Below are 25,007 nucleotides of genomic sequence, written 5' to 3' on the forward strand. Positions count from 1 at the left end.
CTAGTGGCCATGTGTGATGATAGCCCAAATGAATCTGACTGTGGACAGCCTCCTCCACATCCCCTCACCATCCTTGTCTGCTTCCAGAGGTTGTTGACTCTAACATCCATTTAGCTGCACATTAAATCAGGAGTGGGAAAGGATTAACTGTAGAAAGCCATTTCAGTTCCTATGTAACCTTAATGCCACAGCAGCACTTTTAGAGTGTGAATCTTGCAGACACAGGTTTAAAAATTACTCAAGAGAAAACCAGGGAATTGTTTATAAAACAGATATGTACAAATCATCTGCTTTGTTTTAAAAGCGAGTTGCTGATTATTTTTTTTTTTTTAAATTCTTTGAAATTCAACCTGATGGTTCCTGGAATTACTTGCAAATGAATTCCACTGTTGTTTAGTATCATCAGTGGGAAGAGGCATGTGAAGCTGAGCAAATCTCTTGCCATCTGGAATGTAACCCAAGCACCTGATAGTTCCATTCTGAGTCCCCTCAGGAAGCTTACAATTATATAAAATGTTTAATCAAAGCTGTTATGCCAAGTATAACTGCAAAGCTGACATCAACATAGGAAAAGAAAAGTTAAATTGCTCCATATGAGCTGTTCTTTTCACTGGAATTTTTAAAAGACAGGAAGCATAGAGAATGCCAACTTTGCTTCCTTTATCTGTGAGTAACCAACATCACCCTTTTGGTAGATAGTGTCCTTTGGCTACTCTACATTGCTGTTGTCACTTATGTTAGTGACAGAACTCATGTCCACAGATATATGGCTTTGTTTCATGAAGACTGAATGTTTATTCAGTTGCTTACAGACATGCTAATTTCTCTATTCCAACAGTTAATCAGGCAAAGTTGACTTACACCCAAGTGGCTTACTGTGCATATTTATTTTTTTTCATTTCAATTCTTAAACAGAAGAGTCTGACACATTAGAAGCAGTGATTAAAAAATGAACATGTCTGGTGAGCAATCTTCTTGTATCACTAGAAGATATCTAGATATATCTATATAGATATAGAGATATATCACTAGAAGGACCTCAACTTACAACTAAAGTATGTTTGCTGGCTGTGCCATCTTCTAAGTCTTTTGGTTCTTAAAGTTTCTGTCTTTCCATTCTCTTTTTTATTATGCTGTTAATAACTATTTACTCCTAATTGGCAATTATTTTTTATTTATAAAATACTAGAAAAGTGCTAGGCAATCACTGAAGTGATTTTACATCTGTCTCTAACTGCTTTCATTTCCATTGCCCTTTTTTTACTACGATTTTAATCTTTCTCATTTAGCTCTACCACCTGCAATTGATTCCTTAAATTCAATTCAATTTACTTCATAGCCTTGTCATATTCCTTGACAGCCCTTTGGATAAAACATGCTGTCATTTAAATTATGAATGATTCTCTTGCTTTTTTGTAGCACTTTCTGAGTTTTACAGGGTACACCTTCAGGTAAAATAAGTTTGACCTTGTTTAGTGTGATCAAAGAGCAAGGGAGACTTTAACTGGAATTAAGATCAGCTTTATCTCTAATGCTGCCAACAGCAAGGTTACATCATCTGGATTGTTCCCTACAAAATAAGGCCAAAGAAGTCAAGTTCTGAGCCTCATAATGAAACCTTGTGTTTACTGAAGAGCTGAGGTGATTGTAGAAATGAAAAAGAATTGTTTATTTCAGAGATATGTATGTTTAAGGAAATAATACCAACCAAACCAAACGTCTCTGCCAGATTTTCACTTTCACCTAATCCTACCAGTTGAGGGTGGTGGGAGTGGAATCACCTTTTCTAAACGTGTTGGACTCAGAGCTGCAAAGACATATCACTGAGGTCACAGGAGCAGTTCAGTTTTTTAGGCACTTAAACCCTCCCATTATCTGAATTGGTCATCTACCTATTTGAATCATAATTAGCACACAACAGTTGTTTGTTTTGTTTCAAGAGATGACAGGCACTTTACAGAGCAGTTCCTAGCTGAGGAGGCAGTTGTTAATTACTATTCTCTTTATTTGGTTAGTATAACAGGACTTGAAAATTGGAATTTATTTGCAAGGATTTTGCTGTCATAAACTTCAGATCCTGATAAGAACTTGAATACACCTAAAACTTTCTTGGATGTTTATGGAAATCCAGAGCCAAATGATACGTATTGAAAAGTTTGAAATCTTTAGGCCATGATTTTCAATCCATATATAGCTTTTATAGAAATTATTATACAGATGCATTGCATTAAGGATCAGTTACCTCTCCCAAGCTTACAGCTGGACACAGGAAACAGTGGCCCTGTTCTATGTGTATATTTCCCAGGGAAAATCCTGAATTTTCAAGAATGCATCTTGCCTTGTCTTCATGAAGTATTTAGTGATTTTAATGACATCAACAAATGGAAGAGGTTAAAAAGAAACTTTATAGGAAATTTTACCAAAAAGGAAATGCAGTTCTAACAAAGGCTATCTAAGGTTGAACTGTTTTTAATACAATGAAGTATTATTAAACCTCATATTGCATAAAAAATGTTTTATGTAAAATATTCTCCCACTTTAGCATACAAATACTTGAAAATGCATTACAGCCTACACTGAACACTATGTAAAGAAAATCATCAGAAGTAGTTACCATGTTAAAATATAACTCTTTGGGCCAAATGCTTTTAGAAACTCTGGGGTTTTTCCATTTTAAGGTTTAAGAGATTTTGCATTGCATGAAAAAATTTTCAGGCCATCTGCCCCTGTAGCTTTTTTGGTTTTGATTGGGCGTCTAGACTAGTATCTCTGCTCTTGTAATTAGGATTTTAAAATTGATTTGTCTTCTGGTTCCAGTAGATAAAGATAAAATTTATCTGAAAAGTATATATTTTTTTCAGGGGTCCTCATAAATCTTCTTAAAAAATTAAACATAATAAGACTTTAGTGCAATAAAACATATGAAGACTTTAGGGTTAGCCTCTTGGGCTCTTTCTGTAGCTTTTACTGCTGTTCAACTGGACTTTTTCTTTAATCTTCTGTGGAGAAATACTTAGATAACTGCTCTGATAGAAGAATCTTTACCAGGGTGTATTTTGGTGCTGAAAATTACACAGGTAGAGTTACTGATTTTTCAGAAGCTGTTTAAAGGTGGTGGTAATTCTGTGGTACTTTGAGATGAATGAAAGCTTGAGACCCCTGTGAGATGCATTAAAGAGCTTCATCTAAGCTGTGCATCCTATTGGAGGTGTTCTCTGTACCAGGGTAATTTCTCCTCTGAGGCCAGGGGCTGTAGATTTCAGACTGATGCAGATGAAATCAGCCCAAGTTCTGAGCAAGCTCTGATCCAAACATTGCTCAGCATTTGTCATTGCACCATTTTTGTTTATATTTTATATTTATATGCAAACATCTTTCTTAGGAACTGCAGTGATAGGACAAGGGATAATGGGTTCAAATTTTGAAGGATGAGAGGTTTAGGTTAGGTATTCAAAAAAAACTTTTTCCTGTGAGGATGGTGAGACACTGTCCCAGGCTGCCCAGGGAGGCTGTGGCTGCCCCAGCCCTGGCAGTATTTAGAGCTGGATAAAGTCTTGAGCATCCTGCTCTGGTGGGAGATGTCCCTGCCCAGGGTAGGGGGTCAGGACTGGGTGATCTGTAAGGTCCATTCCAACCCCTAAAATTCTCTGATTCTGTGTACTAAGCCTGGTTTAACAATATGCACTCTCTCTCAGCAAAACTCATCATCTTGGATCTGTGTTCCTCTCATGCCAGTTCCCTGCCTGGTTTTGGCTCAAATACAGGTGACAAGTGCTGTGTGTGTGCACCTGTGTATCAGTAGGACATTCACCAGTCTATCATTAGTGGTTCTTGATCTTTTACAGGGAGGGTTCACATGAGAAAATTGGCAAAGTCATATAGCACATTGGAAATCAATATCTGATACTGTATTTCTGACTCTAGCAAATGTATAGCAAATTTGAAATTTATATTTTTCTGTATCTAGCAAATTTTGTTTTCTCATTGTCATATCCCTTTTGTTTGTTTAGTTTTGTGTGTTCAGCAGCATGTGTTGCACTTGCTGCTCCTCTGCCCTGGTACTGCAAATGCTCCACCAATTCATTTGCTTTTCATTTTCCATTCATGCCCTGTGAACTGTAGGTTCTAATCTAGCTGATGCTGTGTACAGGGGCAGCTACATGGAGCTTGCTGAACTCAGGGTGAAGCTGCACACTAATTGTTATCAGTTTTCAGAATGGGCTGTGCATAAGTGGCCCAGTTTTCCAGTCTGGTGCTTCCCTTCATTTGAATCTTTCTTAATACTTTTTTATGATATCAATAAATGAGATCATAATTAAAACCTGAGTGGATCAACAGTGCCTTTGTGTAATCTCTTAATCCTCTACTAATATTAGACATAGGTCTTTTTTTTCAAATCCTCTGTTTAACATGTCTGTGTTAGTTCTTAATTTACTGAAAGATTAGCCCTGGTAAACCAACCCATGAGTGTTTCCCAGCAGTCAGCTGATTTCTTTTTCAATTCATCTCTTACATGATTTATTGCTTGCTGAGAGAGCCTAATTAAATCTAATGGACTGCTGGTATACATCTATTGGAATATTGACATTTTATCACCAGTTAGGCTGTATTCCTTATCTTATTGTGCTGTTAACTTTGTATCACTTTACCTTCTGGATTAGGAAATGCTTCTTCCTGTTTCATGACACAGTTGTTTTCAATTAAGCTGTTGAGGTGTTTTATTTGGAAAACTGAAGCTTTACATGTCAGAAGATAAGTATACAGAGTATAAAGATGTGTGTGATTGGAAGGCATAATAATCTTCAATATGCTTCTCCTTTTCTTAACTTGTATTCTCCCTTTCCAAAATACATCCCACAGTTTGATAAATTAAGCTCCTGTATGCAAATCTGCTTTCAAGCTAGAATTGCTTTCTTTGTTTCAAACCATTTTACAATAAGAAACTCCTAATGGTTTCAACAGTAAGATCTTGCTAAACTGTAATGCAGGCTTGTTTTGCTTGGACACAGTGCTGCAGAAAAGGCTGTCCCCTCACTTCTGATGTACAACCTTGGGACTAAACAAGAATGGTATTTATTAATGCACCACTGAAATTGTTTTGTTGTAGATTTGGTTATTGTGCTGTGATTTGAGACACATGAGGTGCCAGCACATTATTTTCTTTACTGTTTCAGGGGGCAATAATCTCTTCTCTGTGCACAGAGAACAAGAGACAGTTTAAGCTTTAGATCTTTTGTCCCCCTTCAGCAAGATCTACCAGAGGATGTCTGTCCTTGCTACTTTTATATGTCCCTTGAATTCTGCCCCTGTTGGTGACACTTCAGTGGTTTATGCTGGGTATCTGCCTGAGATTTACAATCCCTCTGGAAGCCAAAGCAATTTCTCTCTTCTTTGAAGTATATTTCTAAGTTTCCCCCATGGAATCACAGCACAAGTGGATAAATCCAGGTTTTTCAGGATGAGTGTGGAAGAAACCTAAAAAATTCCTCTCCCATGAACAGACTAAATTTAGAGTCCAATGGCAGTGAATATTGTATTCTATTCAGTTGCTGCTGAGACCTTCAAAGGAGCAACATATGTTATATTTTGCCCCCAAAGTGGGCACTGTATACTATTTTTTCTAAACAGAGTACGGATACCTAATGCATATAAACTAGGGAAAGGTACAGGTTATCAGCATAACCCCAAAAGTGTTACCTTACTGAATGACAAGAAATCTTGTAAAATGACAAGAAAGGTTTTCATATGTGTTTATGTATTTACTAAATAATCTGTAGCACTAATGACTCTGGAATACAATTACTTGGTTTTGTTCTAGGCTTATAGGCAGCTCTATACAGATTGTAGTGATGATGGAAATGAAATATATGTTAAAAATACCATTACTGGATAGTTCTTGTAGAATAAGTAGCCTGCTTCATGATGCATTATTATCCTCATGATGATTTAGCAACTCAGATCCCAGATGCATTGGCTGAAGTAGCACCAGCAGCAGAGATAGCAGCATAACCATCATGCTGCACTGTGCTAAAGAAATGACAGTGTGGGAGGAAGGAACATTACACTGCCAATGCTGAGACTGACAGCCATGGAAGTGATGAAGTCTTCTGAAATCAACAGCATGTGGGGTATGTACTCAGCAATTGTGATGACAGGGTGTTGCTGAAAGGTGGACCTGCTATCATTACACATAAACAGACTTGTTAAGACAGTTTCCATAAGATCAAGAGCAGCATAGATAGTTTTAAATAGATAATAAAAGTTGGTTGAATCCAGCAGGTCTAACATAGTCTGTCTCCTACAAGTATAAAGCTTGTGAAATACTTTTTTAGTTTGGATTATTATTCTTATCCGACTTCAAAACATTTTGTAGCCCTTTCTTGTCGGGGGTAACACACTGTCTTGGTCCCATATTTCTCGGGGGGTAACACACTGTCTTGGTCCCATATGTTCTACTGAGATCGTGGCTGGTTCCACCTTGTTCATAGCCCCATGAGTCCAACAGGTGATACTGCAGGGCAAATTCACAGGAAGGAAGACCTGTTGAGCAGGGTTGGTTTGTTTTTCTGGGCAGGATTTCTAAAAACTGGTTTGTGTATAACTCCCCAGCTTCATTGTGAGCTGTGGCAGAAAGCATGTTGCATTAATTTTGATGTAAACTGGTATGTTGTGCTTTTACATAGGCTGAGCAAAGGGAGGAAAGGTTAATTCTGCCTGGTGCTCTCACTGGCTGTCCTGAGGGTTGAAATGGTCTGCAAAGCTGCTAGGTATGCAATTCCCAGAAAAACAAAACTGTCAGTGCACAGCACAAGCGATTCAAGGAAAACCTGAGTTTGATTTTGTGCTTTTTTTCTCCTCTCATTTACCAAAAGCCTTTGAGAAGTACCTATAAGGAAATGATCTAGGCAGATCTACCCAAAAGCTGTAGCTGATTAGGGGATCTCATTATAGATGGGGCTGGAAGATAATTCACAGTATTGAATTTGTACTATCACAAGCAACCACACATAATCCTGTGTATAAACTTAGCAAGCTGCAAAGCCTTGTTGTTCTGCTTGTTAGAAGGCTTCTGAAATCAAAATTGCTTCAAATCAACTAATTTTTCTACCAACACTGTCATTTCTGTTTGCGTTGCTTTTTCTTTTGGGCTTTCAAATAAAAAATATATTAGAAAATAAATTAAAAAGGAGGAAAAAAGCTAGAAGCACTTTCTTTAATTTGAAATTGTCCTTCCTAAGCATGGGAAGCCATAATTAAGCACAGTATTCTGGGTCAGGTCTTACATGTGCCTTGAGGAGCAGTACAGTATTTCCTTCTGGGGATGCCTCACTTGTCATGTTCTGGAATTGCATACAACTTTTTCTTTAATGACTGTACTACTTTGTTCAGAGGAACTGTGATCAATTAGCACAACCAATTCTTTTCTATCCTTTTGTTTCCGGTCAGATGCTTAAAGAAGAAACTCTTGTTAATAATTTCCAAGATTCATTTTGTGCCATTATATTTCATCCTGTTTGCTATCACCTCATTTCTCCAGTATGAGCTTCCCTCATTTAACTAATATCTTGCACCTTTGTGTCACTACACCTTAGCAGCACACTTCTGTGCAAAGGGCATTCCTACAAATATTAAATGAGTAGGAGTCTGAACAAAAAAACCTCTTGTGACTTTTCTCTAGCTCAATAATTCAATTTTCAGTTCATCTTCACCTTCTGTTCACTCAAGTCCATGGACACCTTTGTCTTCCCATATCAGTCCTCTTTTGTCTGACTTTTTGCAGGTTATTACTGTGCAAGTTTCACAATTCTCCTCAAGTGAGGGACAAATTGTACAGATATCTTAGCAAAATATGTATTGCTCAAAATTCATCTCTTTGTGCAGCTGCAGATTCTATTCCTATCGAAGTATTTATAGCACGTCCATCACCAGAGTCCAAGAAACCAGTGGCAAGTAGAGAAATCCACATGTTTACATATAAGCACACTCAGAAAACTGCTGCACTTAAATGCTGAAAGTTTTCCTTTCATGTATATAGTTTTGCAAAGCACTTGGGGATTCTTCATACTGAAATGCCCAGAAAAATAAGGGATTATTTATATTAATTCTTGTGTAAAACGGTAAGAAAATTTAACTAAATCCTGAAATATGTTGAGTAGTTTTGTTTAATGCTTTTTAAACCTAGCTACACAGGAGGTAGTATTCATTTAACAATCAGAGTTAAAATAAGTTCTTTCGAAGAACAGTTTAATAAGAACATGAAAGCAAAATGAAGAGAGTTTAAATTTTTTGGTCTGTCTAGTATTTTTAAGCCCCATGACAAAACTCGTTAGTACCATTTTACAGCACAGAGAATAACTCTGCCACTGTTTTCTGTAGAGTCCCAACTGAGAAACAGCTTTTTTCCCCCTTTACTTGGTGACATTTTCTCTTTGGTTATTAAAAATAGAAAAGGACAGCTGCATACTTAGATGTGCATTAACTTCATAAATTGTTAATCCTGAAAAGACATGCTGCTCACAGAGGGGGTTAGTTTAATGCCATGGACTGCCATTCAGTGACTATCACTGTTTCTTACATTTGAAGTCATCCACATCAGACAATATTTGCTTCTCTCTAAATTGAGCCCATTCTCAGGGCATCCCTTGGTACAAGCAAGAGTTTAATTTATTTCTGAAAAAAGCTCCAGTAAAAACAATAGGCTTAACTGCACTGGATGTACAGCTTGTGTCCCTGAGCAGAAAGGAGTGGGAAGCAGGTTTGCAGCATATCTGGAAGGTCAGGATCAATGTTCCTCCCTGGGCAGTGTTAGCTCCTGGCTCTGCCCTGAGAGCTCTCACCTTGGGTGACCCTGTCCCAGCTCTCAGGCTGGGGAAGCATGAGGACATCCAGCCACCTGTCAAACACACACCGTGGACCTCTTTGCAGGAGGCAGGCACACATTTTCCTGTGTGGACTGGACAGGCACCACCAAGTGATAGGAACCTGCAGTGGGAGGCAGAGCAGACAAGGAGCACATCACTTCCTTCTGAATACTTTTGTCTCAGTTAAAACAGAATTTTGTGACAGATTTCAACCAATGTTACTTTGGTTAGCTTTGTCTCTGATCAGCTACTGCACATACCATTTCCAAACACTTTCACTCATTCACTTCCCAGCCATGAGCTTTTGCTCACACTTCCATTAAACTGAAATACTCAGTGTGCTTAGCAAAGGATTTATCAAAGAAACATGAGGGGGATAAACCTTGAAAATTTTCATTGCTAACATGACAGGAGAGTGGCAAATATCTCTAAGCTGTGTTCCAGTTAGGGGAAAACTGAAAGCCACATCAAAAAGAGAAGATTTAGGCATATGTGGTTGAACGTAGCAGCTCAGTGCAGCATGTCATCCTAAGAAACTCTACCCAGCTCTCTCTTCACTCTGGAAGCACATGCAATCTCTAGCAGTGTTTTCCACTTTCCTGTCCTTTAGCTGTCCATGTGTGTGTGCCTGGACTGCCTACTGAGGTTGTTCCACAAGGCAAAAAGTAATTCTTCATCTAAAAATGATGACTCCTTACCTAGCAGCTATGTCTTAAAAATACATATCTAAATAGAGAAACTATAAAAAAATGTACTGCAAGGGCAGCACAATAGTTCCAATATAGAATATAATCCTGACAGACTGTGAAAATATTTCTGTGTTTTTGGAAACCAAAAAGTCTTAGAAGGTGCTAAAAAGAAGAGGAGCTGAGAACCTCCAGGCCCAGCTGTAGCATTGCTGAACACAGAAATGTTTCTCTATTGTATGTGTTTGGGTTAATGTCTAAGAAAAATAAAAGAGGCCAAAGCACCTTCATCAGCACTGCTGGTGTGAAACTGGATTCACAGCACTCACTGCATCCAGAATCTGAGCCATGTGAATGTGCCAGCAGAGAATTCTCATTATTGAGTGCAACAATAGCAGTAGGAAGCAAAGGAGATGATGATTGTGAAATAATTGCTGCTTCCACCTGCTGAGGAAATAAGTGGCATTTCTTCTTACATGGGTATATTATGTAATGTCTCACCATTAGTAGAAATGTGTATCTGTATTTTTAGTACTGTATTTGCATTAACCACAGATGTTGCATAATCCAGAGATGCTCTTATTCTAACTACCTTACCATACATGTTAAAATTATTGCTACTTTTTGTCCCTTTCTTGCATTTATTCTTTCATGTTTAAAATAGCTTCAGACAAACCTCCTAAAAGGGTTCTGTGGAGCTATTGGTTCAGGTTTTGTCGTAGACATAAAGTGATATAATATGTGGAAGGTATATTTCTAGCACTAGCTGTGTTCACAAAAAGTGGCTGAAATATTTTTGCAGTCAAAAGTATGAGTTTCATCAAAACCTAAAATATTTTAAGGACATACATTGAATTTATTTTCCTCAGAGGATAAATAGTTTTAAGAAGAAAATAGGTGATTTCCAGGAGTGTTGAAAATTATTAAATAACTGTTCTTCTTTTTTTTAACTTACGTCGATTTCCCCACTTTATTTGAATTATTTTATGAAAAATGCAACAAGCATTTTATTTGGTGAAATGGAAAAACTTACATCCTAAAACAGAAGACAGAAGTCAAAACCCACCCTGAGCAAGAGAAGAAGCAAGTCTGTTCTAGACCCTGACATTTTTAAAATTGCAATACCTTAACTATGATTAGGTATTACAAATACCTGTGTTTTCTGTTTCATTGCAATAACATCTGCTAAGGAATGTAAATTATAACCAAACGATATCACTGACAGTAAGTTGAAAAGTACAGGCAAAGAAGCTGTTTTCTATGAAGAGTGGTCTTTTATTTCATTTTGGTTTTAATATAAGGAACAGTTAGTGGGATTTGTGTCAAAAAGCATTTCGTGACTGGTTTGAATATTCCAGTTTAAAGTTTTTCTCTAAAGAAACAGAAATATAGCTAAGATTGTACCTCCTACTTCATGTTAGTGTAATTATGAAGAGCACAAGCAGCTGGAGGAATGGAATAGAACCATAGAGCAGTCACCATTCCCAGTTTGTGGAGCCCCTAAGCTCAGCTGGGGGAAACAGGAGGATATATCAGCAAAGGAACTTCTCTCTCCACATTTGCTTTTTGGTTGTGTTTTGTTTTAAATGCAGACTGTCATTTTCTAAGGAAATCTCAGAGGTTTTGTTCTGTCACTCGAAGTCCCTGCCAGTGCTCATATGCCATGTGTGACTTTGCCTGGAATAAAGGAAGCTCCAATGCCTTTTGTGAACAGTAAGCATAGCAAAAAAGCTAGATCTGAAGTGTGCAAGCTGCAGTATGTTGGGTGAAAAATACAGGACTCTATCAGCACATTTCTCTTCTTTTCCTCATTTGTTTACACTTTCTAAGGATAATTAAAAAAAACAAATAGGAAGGGATAATTCATTTCCTCATTTGTTTACGCTTTCTAAGGATAATTAAAAAAAAACAAATAGGAAGGGATAATTTAATAAAGTTTTGACTCTAGAGTGAAAATCATACAAAGTCAACAAAAGCAGCCAGAAGAGCCAATGTTGTGATACCTGGATTTTTGTTCATCTTTTCTACTAAGGGTTTGACTTCCTTTGCTTTCCTAAATTTGTTGATCCATGGTAATACTGTGACATACTATGCATTAGTAGACCAGAAATACTAATAAGACTGTACAAGAAGGACCTCATCTACAATCTCATGAGATAAACCTGTTACCTAGTTTATAACTTTGATTCTTGGCCCAGCTGTATTTCAATAGGTAACCCCCAAATAAATTTGGGATTTCTTTTGTAAGAAATCAGTGGGATTTGCTCTAGTGTATTATTAGTATCTAGTTGTCATATAATATTTTCAGCAGTAGGTCTTGAAGCATTTTACAGAAGAGACACCTTATGTTTTACAGATGGAGGAACTCAGGCACTGAAACAGAAGAACCCTGACTTTAATATTGACATTGAAAAGCAAAAACAAATTATGTTTTCAGACACAAAACCAATTTGTTCAGGGTAACTGCCTTGTTGTCTTTGAAAGCTCAATGTGTATAGCTGTGTAGGAAAAGTACACTATCATTGGGAAAGTTTGTTTAAATTAAGTTAGCTTATAAGGAAGTCAAAATAGGAGGAAAACCAAGTATGTAGGAAGTAAAATATTTCACCACAAGAAGCCTGAGACCACTGAATATAACAACAGAGGAGTATTTTGATTCCTGGTTTCTTTCTGGGGAATGCTAAAGTTGGGAAGAGCACACATAGCCCTTTACTTGATTACTAACTCTTAGGTGAATGCAATGAGAATTCCAATTTATAAAAAATAAGATTGTCTTAATTATAAATGATCACTTACTATAATGTATGGAATACTGCTTTTCTAACTGTGACTTTTCTTTATATTTCTTCTGACTTTTCTTTATATTCCAAAGTAGTTATTCCATGTGCTGGTCAATCCTCTCATTGAGCCAGATGGGAAAAGAAAATAAGGCAAAGTAAATTAGTTTAGCTTTAATGAAACTCTAGTAAAACAATTATTGACTGTTCCTTTGGTCAAACTGAGGAGGAACTATTAGTGATAATCTGAAGGAGGTTATTATTTTCTGTGTAATGTTTTTACTATAAGGTAGGTTGCTGTGATAAAATTAAAATTACTCAGTTTTGTTTGGCAAATGAAGTTTGAAGTGAAAAATTTCAATGGTGCTGTCTATTCACTCTCTCAAGTTGGTTTTTAATGTCTTTTTCTTTCCTGCTCTCATTCTTTTTGTTGCTATTCCAAGCTACAAAAGCCACTCAGCTCCTAATTGAAGCATTCTTCAGATAATTTACTGGAATGTAAGATTGTGATCAATTGTGTAATTCTGCTCTGAAATTCTCATACTTTTTCCTTGGAAGCTTTTTTGGTTGGTTTGTTTGTGTCCATTAGGGCTAAATTAGATATTGGCTAATAGTAGAATCATAGAGTCACATAGTACCTATATTTCAGTACTGCTAAGGCAGGTTTTGTGAACCTCCCAGGATTTGGTATATTTTGTTAAATAGATTTCTAAAGAATAATGTAAGAAATGAAATTGTCACTAGAGAACACCACCACCATCTTTAGATAGCCTTCTGTACTCATTTGGTATTCAGTTTGTAGGCTAGTAGAAAATCAGTCCATGTTGTGTTATTTATCATTTTTATTATTTAAAAACTTTGCAAATGCAGTTAATTTTTTAATAAAGAATGAGTTTAAACAAATGCATTTCAGTCTGAACTGGGCATAATTTATTCATTGCAAACTCTGGCAAGTGACTAAATACCTCAGTTATGTGTATTGTGTTGCCTGAAAAACATCTGAAACATTTTAAATGAGGAGGAGGAAATCTTCCTCCTCTTTCTGATTCTGGTTACACCTGGGCTAGTAAGTCAGATTATTTGTTACTTATTCAGGGTTGCAATTGCTCTTGGGAACACCTGTACGTTTTGAATTTCTAAGTGTGACCCATGTCCCTTAAATGCTGTTGGCCTTGTCTTGTCAAAAATGTAGTTTGTTCTACAAATACCCTGGATTTCTGTTAAGAAATTGTCTTTACTGTGTTGTAGTTGTAAATCTGTGTTTCAGTGTTTCCCAAGGAGAATTCATTTAATGGATTCAACCTTCAGTTTTTTGTGTTTGTGGGTTTATGTCACATAGTCATAATGTTTTGTTTGTGTGCATATATAATACTTTACCATGCAAATGATTTACAAACTGTTTTGCTTTGTGCAGAGGACAAGATGTGTGCAGAGTGAATTCATTATGGTTTACATATTCAATAATTTTTTATTTTACTTAAAAACATATAATATAAATAAGCTTTGCTTTCTGCTTATGTTTTCATATTTTCTGTAGCTATTTACTTTGAGCGACTGCTTTGAATTGTTCCATAAGGATGATTGAGGAATTTGGATCTAAAGATAGTGGGTTATTATTGGTGTGTATTTGCATAGTTTAGGAAGCAATGCCCCATAAATTTCATATTGTTTTACTTTATTTTTCATGTGCTGGACTTTAATGATAAAATACTCGAATAGCACTGCTGTAGTTGAAATGTGCTTTATGCTGTGTACACAGAACTGAGAAAGACCTCAGTGGTGACCATCACCATTACTTAGGGAAAGCTTTCAGCAAACATTTCTGCTCTTTTCAGGGAATGCTTGCAGATTGAGACAGTTCTGTTATCCCAGGGACTAGCAAGGAAAGGCATAAAACTGTACAAATATCATCTCGAGTATATTCTGAATTTCTTCCCTCTTAGTGCTTGAACCCTTAGGGTAATTCACTGTGGACTCTTACCCAGTTCATACCATTCACTGCTAGTTCTTAGTAATCAAAAGTAAAGTGCAGGCTTTGGTTCAAGTGTGCATTTCCCATTGTTTTGCACTTGCTTATTGCCTAAAGAGCTATCATAGGTATCGTGTAATCCTGCCAAGGTTGCCAATGTCTGAAATATTTCTTTACATGAGACATTTTCTAAACTTAAAACCAGTGCATGGTATTTGGACAACTTTCTACTAGAATGTTTTATACACATTTGGTGAAGTCACATTAATGTTAATTTATTTTGCATGCCAGTAGGAAAGACCTGAAAAACTGAAAGGGCTGGAAGAGGTGAAGATTTCACATGTTATCTAAAGCAACTGACAATGAATTGGAGAAAGAAAAGTGGTGTATGGTGATACTAGACAAAGAGAAATAAATATTATCAGGGGAAAATTTTAGTTTAGTGTCTGAATTGAAAGGGAAAGCCACAAAGGGGATGGCTGACTCTGTCCCATTTTTTATTCTTAGTTGTTTTACCTGCTGCTCACACTGTTAGAACAAAGTAACTGAGGCCACTGACAATCCCCAAAGAGGAGAGTTCTTACCAAGGAGTTGTGAATGAACTTTTCTTCAAACAATCAAAGCAAAACTTCCTGAAATTGCTGTGTTAATCACTCTCCCTCTGCTTTAACTCATGTTGGAGCTTCTAAGGGAGAAGCAGTGATTTTAGAAGAGAGTGAATCCCTGAAGTCCCACTGAAATATAACTCTGACTGGCAAAGATTATTTGAGATGGCATTTTTTACATTCGTTTGTCCTTGTATTGAAAGTAAACTTTATGTGATGAGGACGTTATTAAGTCAATATATTTAAGGTCTGTGTGTGTCAGAAGAAGGTAAGGAATTGCTTCACATATCTTTCAAATTGCAGTGAACCATCACTGAGAAGTGCAGTCCTTTTCCTTCAATGTTTCCCCATCCCTCTGGTGCATGTTGTTCTGGCACAAACATTTATGTGGCCACATAGGGAGACACATCTGACAGCTGAGAATTTAAAATGAATTTAGGAAAAAAGAAATGGGACTGGTTCAAAGAAGAGTGTTAATTTTCTGAGTGGAAAGGGATTCAGCTTCACATGGCCTAAGAGTCTTGCTGAGGCCTTTGCCAAACACAAACCTGGTGGGTAAAAGACTATTTCACACTTGAGCTGATGCTCAGCCAAGAAGAATGTTTACAAAGCAGAAGGCAGCAGCCAGTAGTGCAGTTGACAAGGGACTGAAATTCCTGATTGACTTACAAATAATTATATCCTTAGAAGGAAAGGGAAGGTGAGGAAGGGGAAGGACTGTCAGCCTCAGAGGGACCCCTGGGGAATGGGGGTCAGTACTGAGGATAAACAGGGATACAGGAGTCAGGTTCCTTCCCCAGCCCAACAGCTGTTTGCTCTGAATGTTCCCTGAGGATACCAAAATAGAATATAAAATAGAAATGATCCTCTAGACCCACAGGTTAAGAAGTCATTTGCAGTTTGTCCTGTGAATCATGGGAGGGAGATGTGTCTGGGATGTGTTTCTGTAATGTGAAGATGGAGTGATTGTCTTTCTTTTTTTGTCACTTCTGCCCTTACAGAGCTTTTGCAAGTATGTGGTTGGCTTTTAATTTTTTTTCTTTTTGCGACTTAAGCCTGCATTTGAGGTGAGTTCAAGGAAAGGTTAAGAAGGAACAGCTTAAAGACATTTAACATCCTCAACACTGAGATTCTCTAGTAGTGCCTAGTGTACTGGGTGTTGAAGGAATAAGAACATACCCTTACTTTTAGCTAGAATGCAACAAATTTGTCAGAACTGTGTCAGAACTTCACTGTATCTCAGCTGGAAAAGTAACAAATGAAAGGAATGTGGGTTTGTTATTTGTTCAAAACAAAATTCAGGTGAAATATCTAATGATTTCAAGTTGGGCACAGGCAATTTATTTTGTATCTTCTGGCATTCCAGATAACAAAATTAGTTCCCTCTCTAGATATTAATTAGCCTTTTTATGTGATGAATAATGTTAATATTTAAGATACAGCTTGGCTGGAAAGAAGCAAAGAAATTTTCCTCATCAGTTTATTTCACTCATTCTACTGTGCCCTTTCTAGAAGTTAGTTTAACATCAGGTGGTAGTAAATGTGACAGAAAAATATTTTCATGTTGTTGTGTTCTTTTTTTTTTTTCCTTTTGAGACAAAGCACTTATCACTTGCAGGCATGTGGTCCTAATCTGAAAGATGAATTGGTTCATTCACTTCAAGTACCACATAACCATTCACACTCCATCGAGCTTAACACTATTAAAGGGTAATTTCCCCTGTGGGAGCTATGCCCAATACAGCTGCTGTCACTACCCAGTGTCTTTTTATCTTTCCCTGGTAGGTAAGGAGGTCTGAATAAAAGGCTTCATCCAGACTGCAGTCACAGACATATTCTTCCTATTGAAATATCCATGAAATAGCAAATAAACACTCCTAAAGATCTTAATACTCCTAAACATTACCAAGAAGACTTCAGCGTACAGTTCATACTTTGAAATTTTGTGTTGGAAGCAAAGCATGTGAGATGCCTCGTGGGCTTGGCAGTAGAGGATGGGAAATGTGGGAAAATTTGCCTGTCAGGTTAAATTCCCAAGCTAGTATTCCCAAGTAGAACCCAATGGTTCTGAATAATCAAAGAATATATTTTGCCTTCACCGCTCATAATCACCACGATTTTTTAAATTTTCTCAGAATTTCTTTAGTTTATCTGCAATGACTCATTGAACACATTATTGTAGGTGCTATAGTTGATAATGAAGTTTATGGTGAGGTTTTCTTTAGAATACAATAGTCACATGTTCTTGCTCAAATGTTTGGGGGCTAAAGCATTATCCGCAGTAATTTTGCTTGGTTTCTTCTAAAGATGCTATGTAGAAATAAATGTAGAAATAAAGACACCAGTAGAAATATGCTTTCTGAGTAAAGTGCTCAAAAGTTATAGAAATCATTCTAACTTCCTTTTGATTTCTTTTACCATAAGAAGAGACAGGTTATTTTCACCCTTTCTGTTTTCACCATGAAATTGCTTTTCTTCTAAGATGTCTTTTTAGCATTCACACTAGAACGAACAGGCTTTATTTTTAAATTAATTTTCCATAACTTAAGGTACAGAGTGTGTTGTCTTTGACTTGAATGGGGTCAACATTTAAGTCTAAACCTTTTTTTTTTTAAAATAAATGCAGGTTTGGTGCTTGACTCACAGCTCAGAATCAGCTTGTTAGTGAAGCCAAACCAATTTACATGCCCTGTAGATAGAAGTTTGAAGTTTTGCCAGAGCATAGGGCATGTTTACAAAAAACTGTTTTGATAAAGTGTGGTAACCTAAGTGCTGTTCTTCATGTCAGGGAAGCCCTGCTGAGATTCACAAGCCTCTCTGTGGCAGTCTCATTTGCAAGCCAGCTTGCTTGGCTTTCTTAAATCACCTAAAATTCAGGTTCTGCTCAAAGTACTGAAGTTGATATGTCAACAGTGTTGGCCTTTTACCCAAGAGCTCAGGGCTTAGCAGGGCAATAAATCAAAGCCTCACAGATACTAATTCTCTCCTGTGCCTGAGGGAAGTTAACTTAGTTCTTCCAAATGAATATTTTACCCTGAAGTAATCAAAGGTGAAAGGGACATTCTTTTCATTTTTTTGAAGCTATTCCACTTTGCATTGACTAAAGACAAGCCTCAGTTGGGTCAGAGAACATGAAAATGTGAGCATTTGGCTATCCATAGCAATTCATCACTCCTCTCAAAGGAGGAGGAAAATAGGAAAGACTGAATTTCAGTTCTCCTTTCTGAAAAATACTCAGCTATTATATACTAAGCATTCTTTGGATCAGGCCTTTAATTCAAAAAGTGGTTTGAAATTTTATACCAGACGAGATCCAAATTGGAAGCTGATAATATTTTTTTTTCTTGAAGCAATTTGAAGCCACACAGCATAAGGACTCCCTCACAATTCCGTGGAATTTTATATGCCGAACTCTTCAATTTTTCCCATAAGTGCAAATTTCTATGCCAAACTCTTCAATTTTTCCCATAAGTGCAAGCTGTCAAGGGCACTTAGATATTTCTCACGTTATAAGCTTAGTTATTAGTGCTGTTTACTTGGAATGTTCATAATGGATGAAATCCATCCGTGGGCAGAGGGGCAGCTAAGGAATGTGTGCCACTTGATTCATGTGTAGGCCTGAATATTTGCCTTAAAATGGACATTTGGTGGGGCATGACCTTCCTTCTCTCCTCCTGCCCCTACTCCTCAGAACTAAGTTAATGTAAATTGCTATTACCTGTAATGAGCAGGAAAGTTTCCTTGGGCAACTGTATGGATTGAACCCCATAAACTCTCACTGCTAAATCCAAGCAGTGGCTTGAACTCGATTTTGTAGCACACTAAATAGAACAGAGTAGTGGTCAGGAGGTGCATTGTAAATTTACCAGCCATAAAGTTAGTTTTAACCTGTAGCTTTAGTGGTAAGCAGCAAACTGAATCCAACGCTGGTCTCAGGGAGTGAATTCATGTATGGAGCTGAGCTCTTAAGGATTTTCTTCTAAAACTGGAAATATCATTAATATGCCACTGAAAATGTCAGGGATTTAGAGCTATCCTTTCATAGCTCTTAAAAATAATCGTTTTTATAAATAGAGTTAAAGTGAAATTAGACATAAAAGGTAATCATTTATCACTGAAGTGTGATATTAAGTACTCAAAAGTCTGGTAATGAAAGTGTTCCCACAGTAGCCATAACCTGTCATCAGATTTCACAGGTGACTTCTCTCGAAGCATTCAGTTTAGTGTAATGCTTCCAACTTCATGAAAGGTGATAAAAAACCGAGATATGTTAGGTGGATAAGTCCATCATAATGTGTGATTTGCTGAATATTTTTTTTGTGTGATTGTATATTAATGATAGTCAATTTTGCTTAGATTCTCAGGATTAAATCATAAACCACAATAGGTTTCATCTTACATTGACTCTGTATACAGTATCATTTGGAGACAGCAGGTAGAGAAGTTCATTCAGGGGTTTAATATCCATATTCCAAACTAAAGGTCCTGTGTGGCCTATAAAATAAGGACTTTTCACTATGCAAAACAATGTGGAAAAATTGCATTTAATGCAAAATCATGTGCAAGCCACATACTGCCAGTATTCTCAGGCATGCAAAAATCATGAATCTAACTACAAATAATCTTGTTGGATTAGGTATAATTTCTTCTGCAGAGACAAAAATAAACTCTTGTTCTCATTGCTAAGATATTTCTGAGCCGTCTCCCTGTTTTCATTGTTCAATAAATCAATCACAAACATGGAATTTTTTTACTGTTTCAGTATTTTACATCATAATTTTATTAATAGCTGCTGCAATTTTTTTAAAGATGTGTTCTCAATAAATATAAAGTATTTACTAAAGTTTTTTGTGCTTACACAGGGTTAGTTTTGTTTATAGCTGTATCAGTTCAGAGGAACAGATGTAATTAATTGGATTAGTTCATTAATTCAAGAGACTGTATAGTAGAGCTGGGTTTGGGGGATTTTTTAGGTACATTTAAAGAAACTGGTAATTATGAAGATAAAATATCCCCAAGAACTTTGTTGTCACTAAAATTGTATTATAAAAAGACTTGAAATTTTGGGGTGGTTGGTTTGAATTTTAGAATTGGCTTTGGTTTTTATTTAAATCAAGAAACAGGCTTTATTTTGCAGTGCTGGCAGGAGGATTGATAAAACTCAAATCAGTTCACTTTTTTCACACGTATTTTCTGAAACAGCAGTAAAAATTAGCATCTCTTTAAGAGATTCCATTCTTCTCGATTGAGGTACTGTATATTGAACACATTTAAAGTGTTGGCTATGTTTTGCTTCCAAATGACTGTTTTTATATCAGATTCTTCTCATCTTGCATCCAGCTATAACTGTTGTTCTCCAGAGCTAAGATTTTCCATTCTTCATGTCAACACAGTAGTTACTAAAGTATCTAACTGCAGCAATCTGTGCATATGTTCATAACTTCTTTTACATTCTGCAGTTAAAATAAACCGATATGTAGACAAAAAAATTTCCTTGAGACACTGTGGGGATAAAGTAGCTGAGTGAGGAAGTTATTTTCTGCACTTGAAACTGCACACACAAGGAACCAGGTGGAGTCTTGCAGAGAAAGTTTGTAAGACAGTGAGGCTTGTTTAGCATTATGTGTGGAATTGGCAGTGTCAGGTGAATGGTTAGACTTGTTGATCTTAAAGGTCTTTTACAGCCTAAATGATCCTATGGGCACAGTGGAGCAAATCTACTTTCTCTGAGTCTTTAAGAACTATTCCTCACTCCTGGAAAAGAAGCTGTTCCAGGCAGACTGAGCTCTTTGAATGTCTTTGGTGTTATTCTGGAAGGGCTGAGGAGGTAGAGTGGAGAGTGTGCCAGCATAGACTGCAATAAGGCAATGCTTTCTGAATTCAAAATGTAGCTAAATTTATCTGATAATCCCTGATGTTGAAAATTAAACGAATCTTTGGAGGATTCTTTCTTATGTATTTAAAGATTCTTTTGGGTTTCAGCAGGCGGAAAATATTGTGAAAAAAACCTCCCCTCTAGCAGAACCATTGCTTCTGTTAATAACACACTACTGAGAAAGCAGTGCAGAAGCATATAAAGAATTCTTTGTGAGGGAGGATTTGTTAATTTTTAAAAGGAGAGGTGTGGGAGAAACTTGTGTTTGGATTAAAGTCATTGTGAATTTAGGTGGTTCAGTGAAGCATACAGAGCTCAGTGCTGTAAGGTACTGAACCTCAGGGCTGTGATCCAAAAAAAGCATTTAAATACCTGCCTATTGTCACACTCTTGAATAATCTTATAGCAGGAGATGGATTTATATTCTTGAAGGTGTATTTCAGTGCTTTTTTGAAATAGATCCTTAGTACATTGGAGGTTTGAGCCCATGAGAAGCAAGGAATAGCAATAAAGAACTAAGTATAAAGAGACCAACAAGAAATAACATCTTGATACATGAAGTTACAGCAAAAAAATGGGCAGGAAAGATAGTTGAAGACTGCAGAGTATTGCTAACAGAAAACTTTAGTCTCCTGGTCGTAGGGTGCGTTGTTATATTTGAAGAAGCCTAGATTGTAAACTAGATTAGATATTGCTGCTAATCATGTGAGTGAAAATCAGAGTAACAATACTGAAGTCACTGTCTGATTAACTACTCAGTTTTATAATTGCATGCTGCAAAGCCAGAGCAGATCCACAGTGCCAGCTGACTCTTGGGGTAGCATCTTCATCTAATGGCTTGAGGTGTGAAATGAAATGCCAGCTAGAACAATAGAAGGAAGGCATGTAAATCTGTTCTGGGAGGTGAACATATCTCTGGAAGAGGAGGGTAATTGCTGCAGCCATGTGTTAAATATTTGGGTTGAATATACTGAAGTAGAAAATTGCTTGTGTTTTTCACTCTGCATAATCCTGATGGATTTGTTGTCTCTGGCTCTTGGTTATTCATGGGTTTCTCTAATTGGACTACAGAAATGTGATGTAGCATCCTGGGATGCTGACTCAAACAAAAGAGAAGCAGCTTGTTGAATGCTGGTGTTGTTAGATTATTCTTTACTTACCTTTGTGTTTTGCTTTGTTTGTTTTGCCCCGTGTCTCATATCAAATACTGCAATCTTCTTAGATTCCTTTGAATCCTAAAACTGCTCTGTCAAAAAGACACTAGAGTATTCACATTGCTTCTGCATTGTTGCTTTAGAATTGTAATTACATTTCTAATTTGTAATTCCGAACAACAGAATGCTAAGTGAATCAAAAATCTCCTTGCAACTCTATCCCAGTGACTCAAGGTAGAACTGTCATACCCTGTGTCTTAGTACTGCAAAGGCAGTTTGGTGGTGTCTGGGTAAACTGTGAGAAAATCTAGTTTTTATAAGATATCTAGGTAGCTAACCTGTTTGGAAACTTTCAGGATTTGTAGCAGACACACAATTGCCATTGAAGCCTCAATCTATATTTTCATTGAGCTGTTTAAACATCTTGGAAATGTTTCCCTTTGGTCTGATCCCACACCTCTTGAACTGCATAGATATTTCTGTCAGCTTTAGAGAGTGTTCTAAATTAAGATCGTGACGTTTATGTGATGTCAGCATAGCATCATTTCACTCCACAGCTGGAGTTTTGAAATAAGGCTTCAAAACTGAAAATGCTTGAACAGATTTAGTGGCTACCACTTAATTTTCACATTGATATTCCGCTTAAGACTTCAAAGCAAGAATTATATCTGGAGAGAATAACGGGCTAGATCTGATTTTCAGGTGTGTGAAGAGCTGAGCAGTGCCTGTCTCCCTGCCCTGGCACTGTGCCTCTTTACCCACAACTTCAGAGCCTCCTTTTCCCTGCCAGCTTAGCAGTAAGAGGTGTAGAGCTGAATTCTGAGCTCGTTCTGAGTCAAGTCTGGGATAACAACTGACAGTAAGAAGTGTGGTGAAATCACTGTAGGATGCCAAAAAGAGAGAAAAAGCCTAAATACTCTGTCAGCAGTGAGCAATCTCTGTTATTCCAGATTTAATACTCCTTTTTCTGTCCAGGGCTTCTGCAGAGCATAATATCAGTAGATTGTTTGGGGAAGGTGAATTAAGAGCTTCCAAAATAAAAAGAAAAAATCTAAGCCCTTGGAATATTTTAATTCAAATGAAGAGTTTGTAAATTGTATGGTAGTATTTCCTTAATACAACAAAACCTAATTTATCATAATAAACTTCTTGGGGTGTAATAGCAAACTAGCTCATTAAAACTTGCCTGCAAGGATTTCCTGTGCAGCTAATCTGTGAGCATTATGCACACTCCATTACCTGGATTCTTAGCCAGGCCATGAAGTTGCTCTTGCTGTAAACATTTTTAGGAGTCAGAATTCTGAGGACCAGACCTTCAACTTGTATACCAGTTGGGTATAGTTCTTTTGACTACAAGGAAATGCCACCAGTTTATGCCAGCCAGGACTCTGAATCATGTTTTTCTAAATGGTATCAGTTTTCTGTGCAAACAAGTGCTTGCTTAATACTTTTTCTCTCCTGCCTTGTATTAGGGCCCCCCCAGCGAACCATTTCCCCCAAACAAGACCACGAAGAAAGGAAGCATGACAAAGTCTTGGACAAAGGCAGTGAAAGTGGGACTTCCTGTAATGAGTTGTCCACCTCGAGCTGTGACAGCCACTCAGAAGCAAGCACCCCTCAAGAAAATGCCACCAGCACTCAGCCATCCTCAGCCCACCAGCCAAACACTCTGACTTTGGATCGTCCCTCTAAGAAGGCCCCGGTGCAGTGGATGCCACCGCCGGACAAACGCAGGAACAGTGAACTCTTTCAAACTCTGATTAGCAAGTCCAGAGAAACAAATCTTTCCAAAAAGAAGGTGTGTGAGAAGCTGAGTGTTGAGGAAGAAATGAGAAAATGTATTCAAGATTTTAAAAAAATCCACATTCCAGATTACTTTCCAGAGCGCAAACGTCCCTGGCAGTCTGAACTCTTACAGAAATATGGGTTATAGTCATCAACTTTTTCATGACGTATCTCTGGGGCATTTGATGTCTGTTATGTTGCCACTAACTTACTGATGTCCTCCTCCTGGCCATCTCTGCCTCCAGAGCTGTTCCTGCTGCTTATTTCTTTCTGTGAACGGTGGATGTTGGATAGTACATGTTTTTCTTTAAAAATATATATAAAAAGATAGAAACTTTAAAAAAAAATGCAAAAGGCATCTCATCTAAACCACTTCATAATAGCAAAGAAAATGTGCATGGTCAAGAAAGATGGTTTTTGAGCTGTAGTCAGTTGAGCTTCATTATTGTTTTGGAACTTACCAAATAAAAATCTCAATCATCGGTTAACACCTCATTTTATGTCACCAATAAAAATAACTCAGACTTATGAAAGGATGAAGAGAAACAGGGTTTAAAATCTGATTGAACTGGTTTCAGAACTAATTCCCGACATTCTCTCAATGTTAATGCAATAAAGCAAATACCTATTTTGCATGAGCACAATGTTACAAATAAATCACACAAGAACAAGAGGTTGTCTGTTGCTTGGAAAATTATTTGTTTGATACCAGGCCTATAAACGTAAAACGTCTAAGGGATTGAATTTACTTTGTTCTGGATCTGTGATTTTTTTGTGTGTACAGTGTTCTGTATGTAAGGATGGTGTAAATATGCCTTATATTGTTTTATTATTGCACCAACAACGTTCATCTATTAGTGCTTGTCAGGATTATTTCTGTGAAATGCAAATTTATGGCAGATTGTGAAAACTGGTTTGATGGTCTGAAAGTTTTTGTTATGTTAGTCACTAAAAATGGAGAAAAATAAAAGAGACTTTAATGTATTTATTAAAAGAACAATCTGGTAGATTTTCTTGGGTATTGTTATCTCCTCTCTTTTTAAAAATTAGAACCAAGCAAATTGTTATTTTTTTTTGTTGAATGTTTTCAGAACTACTCTGCTGGAAAAGAAATGTAAAGAGTGGGCAAAAAATATTTAGGGTAGTGCCATTTAATTGGAACCACCATACAGACTCTCAAAGAGGAAGAGAGTTATGCTAAGAAGCAGTGGGGAATGAAGTGAAAAATGGAGTGGTTTTACTAACAGAGCAGAAAGCAGTTCCAATTTGACAAGTTCACAAAAATCAGCTTAGAA

The 25,007-nt window shown here is 37.0% G+C and overlaps 1 protein-coding gene across 1 annotated transcript in view; it reads left to right on the plus strand.

Annotated features, from left to right (window-relative positions):
• The window catches only part of KCTD8 (potassium channel tetramerization domain containing 8), a gene marked incomplete at its 5' end in the record, with an annotated part of 70,056 nt that extends 46,104 nt beyond the window's left edge, over nucleotides 1-23,952 (plus strand). The window contains 2 exons of the mRNA XM_009079659.1: nucleotides 12,958-12,972; nucleotides 23,400-23,952. Coding sequence (XP_009077907.1) covers nucleotides 12,958-12,972; nucleotides 23,400-23,860 — 476 coding nt within the window. The remainder of the gene's footprint in view (nucleotides 1-12,957; nucleotides 12,973-23,399) is intronic.
• Between the last annotated feature and the right edge of the window lie 1,055 nt (nucleotides 23,953-25,007).

The sequence above is a fragment of the Acanthisitta chloris genome, unplaced genomic scaffold, assembly GCF_000695815.1.
Source record: "Acanthisitta chloris isolate BGI_N310 unplaced genomic scaffold, ASM69581v1 scaffold4218, whole genome shotgun sequence".
NCBI lineage: Eukaryota > Metazoa > Chordata > Aves > Passeriformes > Acanthisittidae > Acanthisitta > Acanthisitta chloris.